Source organism: Anabrus simplex, chromosome 3, assembly GCF_040414725.1.
Source record: "Anabrus simplex isolate iqAnaSimp1 chromosome 3, ASM4041472v1, whole genome shotgun sequence".
Lineage (NCBI taxonomy): Eukaryota > Metazoa > Arthropoda > Insecta > Orthoptera > Tettigoniidae > Anabrus > Anabrus simplex.
Window position 1 is genome coordinate 282,294,698 of NC_090267.1, and position 14,229 is coordinate 282,308,926.

General features: G+C 38.3%; 1 protein-coding gene across 1 annotated transcript in view; it reads right to left on the bottom strand.

Annotated features, from left to right (window-relative positions):
- LOC136866260 (serine/arginine repetitive matrix protein 2) overlaps window positions 1–14,229 on the bottom strand; it is a 519,326-nt gene that overhangs the window by 127,288 nt on the left and 377,809 nt on the right. The window contains exon 14 of the mRNA XM_067143064.2: window positions 13,653–13,750. Coding sequence (XP_066999165.2) covers window positions 13,653–13,750 — 98 coding nt within the window. The remainder of the gene's footprint in view (window positions 1–13,652; window positions 13,751–14,229) is intronic.

Below are 14,229 nucleotides of genomic sequence, written 5' to 3' on the forward strand. Positions count from 1 at the left end.
GTTGCATTGTTCATCTACGTTGATAGTACAGGACTACTGACCGAACTTTATTGTCACAGGTTGTATTTTAATTAAATGTAAATATCAGCCAGATCGGCAATTGCTTGATTTGATTTTTGATTAAATGTAAATTTGGACAGGGCTGGTATGCATGCCTAGTCTTTCTGAAAATAATTAGCTAGATGGGAACAAGGTAACATTGGGTTTATGGTGTATATTTTTCTGTTCGGTTTGTTGTGAAGTGTATATTATTTCTCTATGTTTTGAGTGATAGGATTTTGAGCTTGTTTTCTTCATATAACTCGCAAGCTATACGCCCACTGTGTTGGAATAAATTTTATCTTATTTGGTTAAATAGAATCAGCAAGGGTGTCATTTCTGCATGTTGTAGGCTTAATTTCAGTGTTTACGAGATGCCCAGTGTTGCATGTACGCCATTGTTTTAATACAGGATCATTTAAATGGATTGAAGGCTTGTTTGGGGAAAAGGCAAACAGGAAATCGAACCAACGGATGCAAATTGAAGGGTGCATGCTGTATCACAATATGTTAAAGCTGGCTTACATACAAGAGGCCAGAGAGAGCTATGAATGTATAAGGGGAAGATATTTAATTGGATTGTGAATATGGTCTAAGTCGTTAGAGATATGCCACGCCGGTGAAACTATTGATTATTTGAGAGAGGCACTTGTCTCTCCGCTGCATAAAAGGAAGCCCACTGGAGGCCGATGAATGAATAGCTCCTCAAGTGAGGAATGCAGTCAGCTGATGTCTCGCTAGCCCTGTGATAATGAAAGTGTTTGTCCCGCTGTAGACCTTCTCCAAACAGCAGACCAAGCCTAGAGTATTGATGCATTTTTGTTGCTGACAGCTGACAAGCAAGCGCGTGGCGTGAAAGAAGAAGAGGAAGAAGAAGAAGAAGAAGATTGTGTGTCTTGTGACACATCATATGCAGCTGTGTGAATGCGGGATTGTTTCCCAATGCCCTCTTTATTTTGTTATGTTATGTACTTGTTTTATTTTCAGGATTGTGTTATTACTGTGTATTGTGATATGTTTGTCTTGTTGTTTAATATGAGATATAGCTTGAAAGCTGTTTTATTGTTGGTTTTCAGCTTTTTGACTGGTCATTTGATGTGGGCTGCACCTCACAATTAGAGTCTGTGCCTTTTGGAATAGTGACTAACCCTGCGCCAATGTGTGTCACATTATTGTGCCCGTATATGACGGGTGTAATCACTAGTATTTTCGTATATCATGAATTAATGCTTGGACAGTATTCATTGCAGTCCATACACCACTTGACACTGGTACTTAACAGACACACTTTCATATCATACGAACTCGCAAACTTAGTGACATATCTCCATTTATATATTTTAAGGGAGGCTGGGACTGAGTTTTTGGTGAAAAAAGTAAAAATGATCGATTTTCCAATTTGTGCATATGATTGTACGCCGGACTCCTGCGGATCATTTGGCGGTGGTATTTTTTGGTTTCCGCCATTTTTAAAGTACTAGCATGACATTTAAATGTCCGGTTGAGTCCCCATCCACTAGCTTTTACTTACGAAAATGTTTTCTTTCATATATACATTTTCAGGTATTTAAAATGTTCCAACTGAACCAATTTGGTTTCAAATTCCATGAGAATTTCATGGGTTGTTAACACCTGTATTGTCTTGATATTAACAGACGGAATTTTTTATAATGTTGATACTTTAGAAGATAGTAGCCTTCAAAGGTGTAATTTTTAGCATAATTTGTGAAAAACATTAACACATAAAATACATTTTTTCCAACACTTTCATGGACTACATATGCAGACTTTCTCTCTGTTAAAATTTTTTCCATACCTTGAAGTGCCTGTACACCAGATTTCAATGTGATATTTGAAGTAACTGTTCAGCTGGAGCATTTTTTTTTCTCATCGATTTTTAAAAATTTTAAATTATAAGTGTTAATTTCTCGGAAAATTCTGTTGCTATTTTCCTGAAAATTGGTATATGGCCTTACTTCACCATTAGGAGACCATAAACCAAATTTCATTCAATTCTATCCATCATTACTATTTTTTATAAATTCAGTCCTAACTTCCCTTAATGTTTTATGTCTTGTATTGGGTCGTTGCCTAAATTTGTATACATTTATATAGATTTGTTTGTTTATATCATTTTCTTTGCAATGTGCGTGACACATTTCTTCAAGGTCGTTTTGTGGCCAAGTTTCTATTTTTAATGATTTGATATTTAATCATGGATCATTTTATTTTTCCTATAATAAATCCATCTTGCCCCTTAACTGTATTTCTCATTCAACATGCTTCCATTATTCCTGTCAATATACTTAGTAGTATGTTTGATTTCGACATTATATTTTACCCTTTTTCAGCCTTACTCACTCTCTATCCACTTGAGCTTAGTCATATTTTAAGGCAGGAAATGGAGTTATCGACCTAGGAAGTCTTTATACCTACGGTATGGTACAGTACAAAATGGAATAATTTAGTAATATTCTTACCATTATATTGAAAGTTACCTTTATCCAATATTTTAGAGTACTCCTTTCGTCCAAATAATTATATAGCATCTGGTATGATGAATCAATCTCCCCCATGTACTTATTATAGTTCAACACAACACCTGGTTTCATCACTATCTGACGATTTCTTCTCGACAGAGTTTCAGAAATTGCAGCTGAGGAAGCAGTAGAAAGGAGGAGAACTTGGTTTTTCTGCATTTTCTTTTCTCTGAAGCCAGAGAGAAGCAGAAAGGCCTTTTGAAAGAAACGAATGTCTCCAACAATGAATTTCTGTAGAATCTGAAGAGGTAGAGATTTTCTGTTTTGTCTGATTGTGCCAGTTGTAGGTTCCAAGCGAGTATAAATTCTCAGCTAGCGGAATGGATTTAAAGAAATTATCACAGAAAACATGGTATCATTTGTTCAAGTAGTTGAATGTAGGGAGATGATTATTTACAACAGTGAAAGCAAGACTATCTTTTCTAATTTTTTCCTTGTCTTCTACACTTTTTGCACCAGGATATGGATAGAAACTAAGACAGTAACCCACAACAGAATCGCATACCATCCAGAATTTGATTCCCCATCGGTGATGATGTTTATTTGGGAGATATTGTAATAACTGGGTATGTGATTTAGTTCCAATCAAAGACTAATCGATTCTAAGCTGCTGATGCGGAGTGTAAAAGTGCCTGAAGGTCAGATTTGCATGGTCTACCATGGGCTGAAATTTTGCACATGGATCATATGGAAAGTTTAGAATTATCTACCATGTGAAAAAACTGGAGAATAAGTTGAAATCTATTGCAAGAAAACATGTCGGAACCATGGTGTTAGCATGGAACCTTTTACTGACCAGTAACTAAATATGGATGGTTTTCGAATTATGCCCATGTTCAAAATACCGATCACAAATACCTTCATCTCCAGCAATGGATTTTGGTGTTAAGATTGGGATGGAAAATAAGGAACTGATGAGCATAGCGGACTGTTTCCATCACAAGAATATTGAAGAGTGAAGTAGTAAAAAACAAGGATAAATATGACGATGGCTTTGAATCTGGTGGGGGACAATGTTTAGGACCCTGTACTTCCATGAAAGGCATTGTAAACTGAGGTAGATTATCCTCACCTATCTTTATTTCCTTCCATTCATCAATCCAATCACCATTATCATTTTCCTGATATGATGTTCCTGAGTCACTATCACGTTCACGTTTATCAAACTCACTTTCACTTTCCTCAAATTCCGAGTAAACTTCCCCTTCCTCCGAGGATTCACTTAAAACAGTGCTAATTTCTTGTTCTTCAAGCTGAGAGCATGTTTACTGCTGGACGCCGCCATGTATGTCAGTCAGCTGTCACTCACTCCGAAGAAAATTTAATAATTCAAAGCAAAATAACTACAGACCCTTCCAAGTGACCAAATGAGGAAGCAAAAGAACCCTGACATTGAGAAAGCATGACGTTAGTGCCACCTAGCGATTACAGAAGGAACTATGTCAAGTTAAACGAAGCGTTGGTTGTATCAACGCTGGCACTTCTCACATAATTTCCAAGCGTTGATTATATCAACGCCGGCACTTCTCGCATAATTTCCAAGCGTTGATATAATCAACGTTGGCACTAAAGGAGTTAAGGCAATACCACTTATGAAAAAAAAAAAGTCCTATATTTTAAAGTACTCATGAAACAGACGAAATTATACACAATTTTCCATAAATGAATTACAGTATTTAATTAATCCAGCTCACGGGAGATCCAGTCCATTCCCTACCCTATATCCGAGTAATTCTTGTCTGGTAAATCCACGCTGCAGGGGTGGGCATCCTTCACTTCAGTAGGCCCGTGTGACAGAATGGCAAAGTTCAAACAGGAACTCAGTCCCACAGGGTATAATGTGGAACCCATACCCCGGGTTATGGGTGAAGGCCTCCTCAACGACAGCTTTGGCAGAGAAAGAGACCTTTGGTATGGTGAAGGTGACAGATGAAGCAACCCATCCTCCCTGGGGTTAATTAAAAGAGGATGCCAATGCCTCATGGGAAGAAGAATCTTGGAAGGCTAAGGAAGTAAGCCTCGAAAGAAAATCCTTATCTGTTAGGCCTCGACAGTCAGCAGTTTGAGCACTGTTGACCCCTGTTCTTGCGCCCCCTGGAACAAATGATGACCCTTTTGAGTCTGAAGTTCATCCTGGCAACATGAGAAGGAACCCAAAATATGAAAGCCCCAGGGGCTTTTAATCTGAGGGCATGGATTGGTGACCACAGGACCCTTAGCTATGTCCTGGCATTGCTTCCCCTTACTTGTGCTAAGCTCCTGATTTTCATCTATCCTATCCAACGTCCCTTCTTGGTCAACCCCTGTTCATTTCCAACCCTGATAGTATTAGCTTTGTGAGGCCTAGGGAGTCTTTTCATTCTCATGTCCTTCATGGCCCTCGTCTTTATGCAAACGATAACTTCATTTTTTGAAGTGTCCAACCCCTTCCATTTTTTCCCCTCTGATTAGTGTTAACACATTCACTGAAATACCCGACCACGGTTGCATTATTTCACGTGTGTAAAACAGCACATCCGACCTTAGTTGGATTTGAATTCGCGCCACTTTTTTATATTCAAATGTATGTTACAATAGATGACACAGTATATGGCCTTTCTTTTTTTTATTAACGATTTGCTTTAAGTCGCACCAACTCAGGCATGTATGGCGACAATGGGATGGGAAAGGGTTAAGAGTGGGAAGGAAGTGTCCATGTCCTAAATTAAGGTACAGCCCCAGCATATACCTGTTGTGAAAAATGGGAAATCACGGACAACCATCTTCACGGTTGCTGACAGTGGGGATCAAACCCACTTTCCCCCGAATGCAAGTTGATGGCTACGTGACCCAAACCACACGGCCACTAGCTCGGTCTACAAAGTATATAAGTTTGCTGGTAGATAGCGGGCAGATGAACATTTTTATCAAAGATTGGGGTAATTTCCCACATTGTGGGATGTGTGATCTACTGTAAATAAACACGTGCCAGTCCCGAGGTCTGTGAAGTGTGTGGTTGAAATTCAAGTGGTGCTGTGTGATGAAACAAACTCTTGCAAACTCTTGGCAATTAAAAGATCATACTAGATCATCTTGTGAAGGTGTGTACATATTTTCAGATTTTAAAGGTTTGTAGTATAGGAGAGAGAGAGTAAGTTAAATCAACGTGTGTTAAATGTTATCTAGTAAGTCAGGGTGGTATTACAAATTGCTGGGCTGAATGATTAAATATCCATGGAAGGATCTGGGAGTCAATGTATTAATATAAGATGGCTGCCCAGTTGTACTTCCTTTTAAAACCACCACCACCAAAATATGAAAAAAGTAAAAGGACTGGACTCAAGGACCAGAAATTACAAGTCGGAACTCTCAATATCATAACCAGGTTTTGGATAAGTATGAATCTTGCATAGTTGCGAGTATTGTCATTTTATCTTAACAGTACATATTCTGTGCTTCTTGTTGAGGCATATTTTAAAAGTATTTTGCATTTTGAGTGTAGATATCAGCTTCTGCAGGACAATACTGAAAAATGTGGCATGTATCTGAGATCACTTAGGGTTTAGAAAGCTTTCCATGACTTGTGGCATGTTAAAAAACTTGAGCTATGCTTGTCAGGATGTTTGACTGGTTGGTAGTGCATTTAAAATTAGCAACACCAGCTCTATATCTAGCCATGACTTTGTCTATCTACAACCCAATTAGACAAGTACTGATTCTTGGAATTTCACTTACAATAGGGATGTCTTCTCCCCACTTCATACATAGTTAAATAGTTATTTACAATTTCCTTTCATGCACAATAAGATCATGTCAGTCCTGTTTTCGTCACATTGAAACAGGCTGTGATTCATAATTAAAAGGCTGTGCCATTGCTACCTAACTTATAATGCCTAGGGAGGAGAGAACTATTACTGATGTAGTGAAAGCATATCTACACGTTTGAATACTTTTCAACCGATGGAAATATTATGTCTTGTGAGTGAGTGTTGTGTGTGTAAAGCCATGGGAGGTCTTGGGATATCATATCCCACATATCACATGGACTTCATCGAGTCACTGAAGCAGTCTGATCTCTACAGTGAAATGAGCATTCCTGAAGGCTCCACACAGCAAGAATATGGTTTTGGATACAGTTGGTAATGTGCCACGCCTGCCTTCACATGTTCATAGATGGGAAACACGGTTTGAAGCTGCTGCTTATTACACCGATTATTTTGTGGTAAAGAAAGGTAGTTGAAGATCTTGATTACGAAGAAGCTGCTTCTACTAAAGAAGCACAAGTCTTGAGCAACGATGCAGAGGAAAAAGAAATCAAATATGCAGGTTTAAACCAACAGGTGCCCAAAAAATATCTACACTGGAACAAGTATATAGGGGAAAGGAACTTGGGGTTTAAAAGGTTGAGAAGGAAGAAAAGCTGGGAAATATTGACTCAATGACTTGACGATGACAGCAATGGAAACAAGAAAATGCTATATGGATTAGAGAAAAACAAAATATCAGGTAGCATATAAAAGCAAATGAAACAGAAAATGGGTTCAGTGTCCAGGATGCAGACGGGATTAAAGAAATGAAAAATTAATTCAATACTGTATATTACTGAATGGCTAAAGTCAGGCCAGGATACCCTGCACACAGTAATGGAGTAGACCACACTGCCAGTGACTCAATGCAGAGTGTTGGGTTTTTACCAAGCTAATTTAGATTACCCTCATACTCCTGTCATTATCATCAACTGTTTCACATCCATCATCAGGAGGTTTGATGTTCTGCTCCTCTCCAAATGTCGATTCTTCCTCCAAAACTTCCAGTATTTCACTCACCATCAAACTAGTAAGGGAATACGAATGTTTGAGACAATAGGACTCCCTGTGCGCAGCGTGCGATTATCAGGACAGCTATATTTACAATCCTCTGTCAAGTCAGTAATAAGACATAAGTGACATCTTAGTGTGTTGGTAGGTTCATAGAGTGTCAACAATATGATCCATCCCAAAGTTTATACAATTATTGGAAATATTTGTAAATTCATAAATAAAAATCTCACCTGTTGCTCAAAATTCTGTACTATCTCGCCACTATGCTTGCTATAAGCGTGATTCAACAATGAATGGTAAGAATGAAGAATGATGTATTCTTGGTTCTTGTTAGCTACAGCCTTTCTGAAGCACAAGGAAGTTTCGCAGACTTAAAACCAAGCATAATATATCACACATTTTATTTTTTATGACGCCCGATTTTTCGGATCCTATGCACTAATGGGTTAAACTGGTTCTCATTTCTTGGTGTAGACTGAATGAACCTCAGGGCCATGCGTCACTCCAGAAGTGTAAATCTCATTTCTTAAATATTTTGACTTCCTAATGGAAAATCAAACCCAAGTCCTTCCAGGTAAAAGAATTCTGATAAATCTTAAAAATAAAACCTACAAATGTATGTTTTAACAATTGCACTAAACTGCACGATATTACCTATGTAGAAAGCAAAAAAGTCATACAGACGGTGAGAATGCTATCAAAAGACATGTTTTATGCAGGAAGATGACACATCACCAACCGACACTGTGATGCTGTGACATCTGGTGGCAACAAGACAAGGCAGCACTATCAGACAGACAACAGTTAACTTGTATGAAATTCAGTGTACTGTACTGTGACCGTGAGGCCACAGAGTGAACAGGTGTTGGTGCGGCTTGTGTTCGCTTGTCGGCGAGATGGGGTGCGCGCGACCTTGGACAAGGGCGAGAACGAGTTTTTTTGTGCAGAGAGCGGCCGGCTGGCTAACGGGATAAAAATAAAAAAAAATGAAGGTTGGCGAGTGAAAGAAGGAGGCCAGCGCGTGTCACCTGTAATTGCGAGGAAGGATATGAATGAAATATTTGTAATATCTTTGGTGGCGACGTGCATAATTACGGAAGGCTCAAGGACTATAGTAAAATAAACTGGATAAAAGAATAGCACATTTTGAGGATATAAATTAAAAACTGAAATTTTGGAATAATTTACACGACCTTGTGGCTAAGATGGTGATGAAGTGGTAGATTCGTACTGTAAAAGAATTTAGTTCCTAAATTGACTTTACTTCCGTGCATGTGCACCAGACATGATATTTAAGTCATGTGATACGAATACTCGTTCTCACACACCCTCTGGCGTGTCTTGGACTATCACCTTCAGTCGCTCAGCGTGGAACGTCGTGAATACTGGCTTCACTCCTGTGCTCTACACGTCTGAAAATTGGATACAATTTAGAACAGTGCTGTGATCAGACGTCGAATGTGCAGATATTAATCCCTTAAGTACGTGTCATTTCTAAAATACTGTTACGTGTGTGCTTGGAGCCTACTCTAAAATATTTTGTGTAAGTTTCAGCTTTCTTACGAGTGGACGCGGAAGACGTGGACGTGAACATTTCCAGAAGAGGACGGAATCTCACATCATGGATTACCAGTGCTTCACCATGAAGTTCTAAACCTTTGACCATCGTTGGCGGCGTCGGGATGCAGATTCTTTCATCCTGGCATGGCTGATTGAGAACCCAGACTTCCAGACATGAAGATTTCTCTATAAGTTAAGTCGATTACGTCTCATTTATATCTGTTCTATGTAGTTTTGTTCTATTCTTTCTTTCTTCTTAGTAAGCTATTTTGACACTTTTTATGGTTGTTTATTTGCTCGAATACGTCATAAAACTGACACATGTGATTATTTAATGACCATGTGGCCATGAATTTGACAGTGAGGGTTCTGATAGAGTTATCCATGTGTTATCGACACCATCTTTGCTTATTGAGTAAATTTCGTCACGAATATGAATTAATTTATGTCTGATAGATTTAATGGTAGGATATTTCGTCCATATTTTCTATATTTTCCTTGTAATGGAACTTCTACTAGTACCTCGTGTCTGAGACAACGTGTCATCGGGATATTGAGTCCGAATTCTATGTACGAATTTAAAGTGAACATGTGCATTGGGAGCATGTGATAATTAGTTGAGGTAATTAATCATCGAGACACTTTTAAGTGGATATTATGTATTTGTAGGACGTTGGTAGGTCCTGATATTTCACGGCTACACATATTTGAGATTAAGATGCGACAAGTTAGGGTCGTCATTGTGGTACACTGTATGTGTAGAGTATATGGAATAATTGGCATGAATCTTCGTGAAACTGAGCTTTTCACATGTTTATGGATTATTCGCGATAAATGCAGTGTAGCCTAATGTTAGTGTCTTCAGATGAAGAAAATGACAGCCCATGTTTATCGATGTACTTTTAATTCGTGGGAATATCCCAAATTTTCTCAAGTAATCCAGTAATTTCAATCTCAAGGTACAGATGAATGTTCGAGAAGGCCTTAGGTCTAAAGAACAGGTCTTCGACGAAATATCTAAATAATATCTGATTCGTGACTATACCAGCCTATTCGTTGATACATTTTTCGCTCTCATGTGATAACTCAATCTTGCTGTAACTCAATAAATTCGTTAACAGGAGAGTAAAACGGTTGATCGACACTCGTCGACATGTACATAGTGTAGATATTTTCTCCTTGGTACTCACAGTCTTCTTACCAATTTCCGTAGTTAGATGTAGAAGTAGTAATTTGTTGGTATTTAGAGGATTATTTTTTATGTGTTCTATTCTGAAACATGTGACACTGATATTATCGATTGATAGTGGACAGGATCTCCACATGGATGGTATTATCCCCATTTACTTACGTTTGCGAGCCCAGAAGGCGTTTTATTTAGTTTAATCATTGGTAAAATACTTAACGTTCAGTATAAATTCTCACGAAAGGAGATGTGAGACGACGTGAACAGGTATATCCGACGTCTCGGATTAACTTAGAGAAAACCAAGGCAAATTCAATTTTTCATTTTATTGTTAAGATAACGACTGTAAATTTTATTTTTTTGCTATGAGTGTTAACTTTTGAATCTTGGATATTTCTTTATTATAATCGTTCTTACAATTACTGCATTTTTTCCAGATTATCGATGAAGGCTTGGCCCAGACCTCATTTTTCCGAATGTAAATTTTCAATTCAACTTTAAATCAATAACCTAATAACTTTAAAGACGAGAAAAAAATTTTTCACTATGTAAATACTCTGTTAGAATGTCAGGGAAACAACTGCCGTGTACCATCCCATTTGTTTGTGCCTAGGTTTGTTACATCAAGAGCCATATTAAATTCCATAACGTAACAATCATAATCATAATCATAGATTTCAGGATGGCTAATACTGCATTTAATTGAATAAAAGTGTCACATTTGTTCTCTACTTGGAACGTGCTTATTTGATGAACCCTATGATAATCCTGCCACATTCATTTATTTTATAAGCCTATAGCCACCGGACTGAGCACCCCTGGGGTGTCTCGTGTTCGCGACTGACTATGACGGGCACAGTACAGTATTGCAAGTTTGTTGCTTTTAAAATGTATACATACTAGATTTTTAAATGCCTAGAGTTCATATCAACCTGACTTGTTCGTTCTATTTGGTCTAATGACTAAAGAGTTAGTCTAATTTCGATTCAGAACCTAGATTTTCGGTAACCATCTGTTTTATCTGAGTTTTTACTTATCTGAGGTAGCCTTGGTCTACACCAACTCAGATAATTGAGACTCTACTGTGTTGTTATTTTTGTTAGGTTTGATAAGTTTAGTCAATCCCATTAAAAGGTGGGAAGATATCTAAAAGAAGAAATTGGATATTACAGAACTTCACTTTCATGTGGTTGTCTATGGTTGAGAGTTCATACTTTGGGAAGAAAATGTGCATTTCAACACCCCTAAACATATCTCAAGTTTGTGTGCCTCACAATTAACTGACATATACACTAGGGATAAACAGTGCAGAGCCATTTCCACACAGCCCATGAAGGCCCTTCGACAAGTGGTAGGTAAAGGCTTCCACTAATCATAATCTCGGCACTAATTAGGACAGAGTGGTAAGCCGTATGCCAAGCTACCTTTGGATCCAAAAGTTAAACTGGTTCTAGTTTGTTTGGTGTAAACTGAATGAACCACAGGGCCATGCATCACTTCAGAAATGAAAATCTCATTTCTTCAATATTTTCACTTCCTAATGGAGAATGAAACCCAAGTCCTTCCAGGTGAGCCAAAAATGCCTTCACTGCTACTCCTAAGAACTAGTGATATATACAAAAAGAATTCTGATAAATCTTTGAAATAAAACATACACATGTATGTCTTAAAAACTGCACTAAAAACCACAGTTGGCAATACTTACTACAGTACATAAAAGCTTGAGCAAACACAGCCACCAATAGAAAGCTGCAATTCGTAACCCTGAATGCAAACATCAACATGACCAACACTAAAGATTTCATCTGGTATTTAAACTTACATACGACTATGCTCAATCTCACAGTCTCTTCTTTTTAATATTCAAGTAAAGTTTTGCTTGTTTCTTCTCTCTCTGTTTTGTTGTTGTTGTATAGAAGTGGCAGTACAGTTTTGACACTTATTATAAAATGGAAAGAACGTTTGCAGTAGACAATTGGTAAAGGGGAGGAAACGACAGTGTAAGAATATTCATCAAAGACAAAAGATAGACACAACAACAGGGCAAAACAAGTAACAGAAGCACCAGAAAAGGACAAACAAACAAACAAATGAACAAAACAATAGGATAAGAGATCCAAATCTTCACTGGTCATCGTCACTTAAGATTTCTCCACTTACCAATTCTCAACAAGCTCTTACAGAAGGTGGGTATCCATATTCATTAAGGTGGTCATTGCTCAGAGCCTTTCATTCTTCATGAGGGAAGTATAGAATAAGAAGAGAGATAAACAAGCACAACTAAAGGAGAGGAAATTGTTTATATTGTTAACAAAGGTAACAAATGCAACACAGCACAACTGCAGAAGAGAAGTGGGAAGATCTCACTGTGTCCCCTTAGCAATATAATTCACACTAATTGTACTGTTTGCACAACGGAACAGAGTTTAAACATCATCATCATCATAGAACCGTTCCAGCAAGCCGGGTAGAGTGGTGTTGAATCAGCCTTTACCATTGTTGTTCTGTCCAGAAATAACTTCTCCCCCACCACTGACTTCCAATTCCCTCCTCTTCACTCCACATCTTCCCTCACCTGGTGTAGCCATCTCTTCCTAAGGTCTTCCCACTGTCCTTCCTTCAACCCTTCTTTCTAGGAATGAACATGGTGTTCTAGTGCCAGGCATTCGCTTTACATGTCCATACCATCAGTCTTGAAGCCCTTAGCTGCTTCTGTTCTATCCAGTCCACTTCCAGTACCATTCTGTCACTGTTGCCTACATGGTCCTTGCGTGTTTTTTAGAGGGTAGTTCATAGAAACTTCATTTCACATGTTTCTCTCTCTCTCTCTCTCTCTCTCTCTCTCTCTCTCTCTCTCTCTCTTTCCATGTACATGTTTCTAGACGGGAGTAAACCTTGCTATTCTACACTTCTCACTTCAACATTGAAAGTCCCTCAAGAGTGGCCTCGAAGATTATGAATGTCTATCCTCCTCTCAAATCAGGAAGCAGAAATGAGCGTTAGGATATTTTAAAGTTTGTCCTTGACTCTTCTTTCTGTTACTTCACCTTCCCACATTTTTTTTTTTGCTATGGGCTTTACGTCGCACCGACACAGATAGGTCTTATGGCGACGCCTAGGAGTTGGAAGGAAGCGGCCGTGGCCTTAATTAAGGTACAGCCCCAGCATTTACCTGGTGTGAAAATGGGAAACCATGGAAAACCATTTTCAGGGCTGCCGATAGTGGGATTCGAACCTACTATCTCCCGGATGCAAGCTCACAGCCATGCGCCTCTACACGCACAGCCAACTCGCCTCGTCCTTCCCACATTTAGCTGTTATTGTGTTAGTGCTTGTGTATGTTTCTATCCTCTTCCCTACTTATCTAAGGAATACTGGATTTCATTTGAAACTTTTTTTCTTTTTTTTTTTCTTTTTTTTTTTTAAATTCAATAGGTCATGAAATTGGCTATTGGGGTAATCACTAATCTAATCAAGCTACTTTAAATGATTACAGGGAGCTGAATGGGGAGAAAAATGTTGTAATACCTTATCCTTCACTTGCAATTCAACAGCAGAACTAGGAAGATCATCCAGAATTTGCAACTGGTCCTCATCCATCTTAATAGCAATTTCCTTCCGACCACCTGAAAAATAATAATGGTTGTAAGTGACACTAAAATTCTTAAGATACTATGGCAAATAAAGAACAAGAAAAATGTGGCATTAAAACAAACACACAGATGCAAGGGCAAGGTAGAATATATGCAACACATGGAGTGAAGTGAACAAAAGGTAGAATCTACCTAGTAGAATCTAGTGCCTAGACTTAGCATCAGCCAATTTTTAGGTGAATATACACAAGCAAAGTCTAGGTAGTTGTATCCTCTCTACCCGGAAAACAAATGAGATACGTCTTGGTTTCCGCTTCAAGGAAATCGAGTTGCAACCTGTGAACAACACTTACTCCTCTCTCTCACTCCCCCTCCCTCCTCTGCTCTGTCCCTCGTCATCTAATACAGCACAGGTGGTAGTTGTATGTTGCATTGTTCACCGCCATCCATGTCCGCATAAAATAAACAAACATGGAGAAAATGTAAAATAAAATATAAAATAATTTAAAGAA